At 40.1% G+C, this 4503-nt stretch overlaps 1 protein-coding gene across 1 annotated transcript; it reads left to right on the top strand.

The window, feature by feature from the left end:
- Positions 1 to 95: 95 nt before the first annotated feature.
- On the top strand, positions 96 to 1482 carry LOC107301719 (myoblast determination protein 1 homolog; the record flags this gene model as incomplete). The annotated part of the gene is made up of 2 exons (XM_015830905.1): positions 96 to 174; positions 643 to 1482. Coding segments are annotated over 2 exons (339 nt in total), but the record flags the coding sequence as incomplete, so codon positions are not given.
- Between the last annotated feature and the right edge of the window lie 3021 nt (positions 1483 to 4503).

Here is a 4503-nt window from a genome sequence, read left to right as displayed (position 1 = left end):
ATCTATCACTAAATGAAAGTACCATTAAACTTTTGAGTCGAGATCTGTGTTTACATTTCTGACTGAATGCCTTGTATTGTTGGGTTTTGTCTCAGATGGAATACAGTGGTCCTCCTTGCAGTTCTCGCAGAAGGAGCAGTTATGACAGCAACTACTATTCAGAATCACTTAGTGGTAAGTATTTGTCTTTTAAAAAAAATTCTTCTCAATTAAGTATATAATATTTTGGATACTTTTCATATATATATATTATCAAATATACTGTTACGATGATTAAGTTGCATGCATTTAATTTTCATGGGTGATCAAAATGAGCAGTTTTTTTGGTACATAACTGTAGACTTGGAACAGTGAGATGGGCAGTACATAAATTTAATGAATAAATGCATAAATTTTAAAATGGTCCCTTTTTGTATTCCCAGCTTCACTTATTCCCGGCTTATGTGCCATTACTGTAATGTCCATCGAATTTGCAACTGTAGAGAAACTGAGTAGGTGTTCAGCTGAAATTGTTCACTTGACTGCTGAATAGCAATACATGATATAAAATATATGTATTTCATGTTTGTGTACGTGTGAGGACTCCTGCAAAAAATAGCTTCTTGGTATTATCCTGGGACTGACGGATCTCCTTGTCTTTAGATTCAAAGCAAGGGAAGAATTCAGTCGTATCCAGCCTAGATTGCTTGTCCAGCATCGTGGAGCGGATTTCAACAGAGAGCACAGTCTGTCCTGCTCTACCCACAGCTGAAAGTGGGATTGAAGGGAGCCCTTGTTCACTCCACGAAGGGGCCAGCCTGAGTGATACCGGAGCCCAAATCACCTCCCCAGCCAGCTGTACTCAGGTTCCTCAGGACTCTGCCAACAACAGTGCCAGCAATCCTATTTACCAAGTGCTATGAAGTGCAAATATGACGAATGCTTTCTTTTAACCAGCAATCATACTTAAACCTGCATTTCCAAGACTGAAAATGAACAAAACTTGCGGCTATATTTTTTTTTTTACTCGCTTTCAAATCTATCTAATAATTCCTTTTTTTCCATGCTTGTATTACTCCAAGAATGCACTTATTTATTGGTTATAAACAAAAGCTATTTAATTTGTATATAGAGGTCTTTTAGAATTGTGCACCATGAAATGGCCAATGTTTTTTACCGTGGAAAGGTCAAAGGACAGGGATCCTTATAGGTCCTGAATAGGCTGCTCAATTCCCATTACTATCTGTATACCTTAAGCAGCCAGATGCATTCAGAATTGCTGCCTTTCTTTGCAATTCCCCCCATCTAAACCCCCGCCCCATAATCACATCCACATATATGCAGAAAAGGTTGTGGACCACTTTTTTTAAAAAAGAAAAAGAACAAGAACAAATATTTTGTATACTTTGCAAAAAAAAAAAAAGTTTCCATGGAAAGAACAATAAAAATGTATGTATTTAATGTTGCTTGGTTTGTTGTGCCAAACTTTAACTTTATATATTTATACAATATGGATGCTGAGAATGTTTTCAACAATATTCTAAATAAAGATCCTTATTTATAAAATGGTTGGAGTTATTTGTCTTCGGCTAGGGATTCCAATATAATATTGACAAATAATTCTGTTTGGTCAAGCCACATATTAAAGCTTCTGCAATTTCGCTCTCTTTTCAAATTGCCTTCAGTTGCACATCAGATCTTGATCTCATGACCTCATACTCTGGTTTATGGTAAAACCAGTCCCACAGATTCATTAATACATTCTGCTTTTGCTTAGAAGCAGAAATAGCTACTGTATTGCTATTTTGATAACGCTACAAACTTTATGTTGCATGGTAAACTACTGGAATGCTACAACAAATACAGGGGAAACTATACTTTCTAAAATAAATCTATTATATATTTCAAGAGGACACTTATTGTCCTAGATTCTTTGGGAGGTGGCGCTAGTCAGAGAGACCCACAATTCTCACTAAATGAGATTTTTTATAAGGTACTAAAAAAAATACAGGTTTTTTTTTTACAACATTAAGAGAATTGCTTCTTTTTTCTTACAACTAGTTTTCTGCTTTATTTTCTCATATCTATTACCTTATACACTGTCCTATTTTATCAATATGTTTACACTGTACATTCTACAGTACTCCTTATTCCTGTTCTTTAATTTTCCTTTTTAACTTGAACTCTGCCCCCATTGGGACTTTTGGCCTCTGCCTGGTCCTCCATAGCCCATGTTAACTTATACTCATTTTTATGGCTTGCTGGATTGTGCTGGAAAGTGGAGGTTGTTGGAAACTGCTTTTAGCCAGACTCCCAATTCCTCACCTACTCCCAGTAGTACTTTTACTAGTAATAACTGATGCTTTCTGTGTCTTTTTGGAGGACTTAGGCTGTGTCCAGTGCTCCATTACTGACCACATATTGGGGTTTTTCCTGGATGCTTCTTTTCTACCAGTGCTTAATTCTCAAGAGCTTTGGGTTCAGAGAACTTCTTAGCTTTCTGAATCCAAAGTTACTCACTTCCTGGGTCTTCCTGCTGTACCAATAATCACTGCTGATTTTGGATGGCTAAGCTTTCCAGATCCCCCAAAATGCTGCTGGCCACCAGGTGGATCTTCCCAGTCTTAGGAAGCCTCTATTCCTTAAGCCTCTTGTCCATAAGACAGAAGTTGCCAATGCTTCTTCCAGATCCTCTGCTGGATCTGGATTTCTCTTATAAGCAGCCTGGCTTGGACTGGGATGCTATAAATGACCAAATAGCCCTTATTCGTCTTATCTTCCCTCGTCTACAGTTCCTGGGCAACCAGCAGCTGGAGTCAAATGTTATTTCTGGCAGGGACAAGGAAAATAACTTCCAGGCAGCTGTTATTTTTCTGGCCAGTAAACTGACTTCTTGAAACCAGCCCTGAGTAACTTGTTCTTCCTTCGAAATACAGAATGCTGTGCTAATAGCCACATTTACCATTTCTGTCCTCCCATATATTATTTGTACTGGCATACCAATGTACCAAGAATAGTCTGACTTCAACTCCCCTAATACTTAACCTACCATCATGGAGGAGGTAAGATAAAAGAGGCTGATCAACCCATGGTTACCTTGTGCTGCACACTGAACCTTTGGATGATATTGATTTTCAGAACCCACTTCAAGCAGACTTTCAACCAGGACATGGGACTGAGTCTGCTTTTTAACCTGTATTGATATCTAAAGGAAGTGGAAGGGGGGGAGAGTGGCTTTGTTGCTTCACATAGAACTTTTTCCATCTTCGGATGGATGGATGCTTGGCAGATTGAGCTCTGAGAGTACTGCGTTATTCTGGATCTGATACTTTCTGACTTAAGACATGTCCAAACATTCCACAGGCTCCTATAGAAACGGTCAAAGCTTCAATTGCACCATTGAAGCTGTCATCATGACTTATTTGACCCTGTCCTATGGACACTCTTATCTATAGGAGATGATACGGTAATAAGGGCTTACTATTTTTTTTTTTTACTTATTTTACACATTGATCTAGAGCTGCCCTCTTTGTCCCGGTTCAGTGTCCAGCTTGAAGGCTGTTCACTAACTTGCCACTCATCCTGAAAAAGATTGTGAATCTTACCTTTGGAGATTTAAGTCCAGGTGACAATACTTGGCTGACCTTGGCTGGGCCTGGGAACTGAACAGGATCTGGACTGGTTAGTACTTCTACAGCAGTGGTTCTCAACCTTTTTAATGCCGTGACCTCAACCGGTCGTAAGTCGAGGACTAAACCGGTCATAAGTCGAGGACTGCCCAACTGGTCATAAGTCGAGGACTTTCCCTGCCCAGGAGCGCCGTGCATGTGTGGTTCCGCCCCCTGCGCCGGCCGAGGCGTAGATGGCAAGCGGCAGAGACGGAGCAGGCCGACCACCAGCTGGCCCAGCCCAAGGGAGGTAAGGCACCCGCCGGAAAAGGGGGAAAAAATGGCGGACAAAAAAATGGCGGACAAAAAAAATGGCAGACAGCCTTGCTTGGCGACCCCCGTGAAATGGTCGATGACCCCAAATGGGGTCCCGACCCACAGGTTGAGAACCACTGTTCTACAGGATTAAGGTTACATTGGGAAGTAAAAATATCTGATAAGAAGGCAATAGCAAACTTCTTTCCGGTGCCAAGAAAACTGAATGGATTTCTCCATGCAGTTGCTTGGCATCTCTATCAAACTGAAGAAGATTTTACCTTTATCTTTTCTTCCTAGATGAAAACCCTTTTGAAGAGCAGCACCTTTTAGAAAGTCCAGTTGCTGGGCATAAGAGAAGGATCAGTTTTGGTTTCTGAATGCTCCTCCAGAACTGAAGAATTGCATGCCCTTTGGAGTTAACGGTTGCTTCCCTTTCTCTTGGTTTTTAGGAGTGGCTAAACAACTTTTAAACATGGTCTTTAGAGATAATTCAGTAAGTGTTATTGCTGTTTTTAAAGTTTGGGCATAATTTTATTATTGGCTCTTACATTGTTTATGTTCCATTTGAAATTAGCTGTGCATTGCTTTGGTGGATTTT

Source organism: Protobothrops mucrosquamatus, unplaced genomic scaffold (assembly GCF_001527695.2).
Source record: "Protobothrops mucrosquamatus isolate PMUCROS unplaced genomic scaffold, P.Mucros_1.0 scaffold15947, whole genome shotgun sequence".
Classification (NCBI taxonomy): Eukaryota; Metazoa; Chordata; class Lepidosauria; order Squamata; family Viperidae; genus Protobothrops; species Protobothrops mucrosquamatus.
Note: the sequence above shows the minus strand (reverse complement) of the source record. Positions and strands in the feature narration are given on the sequence as shown.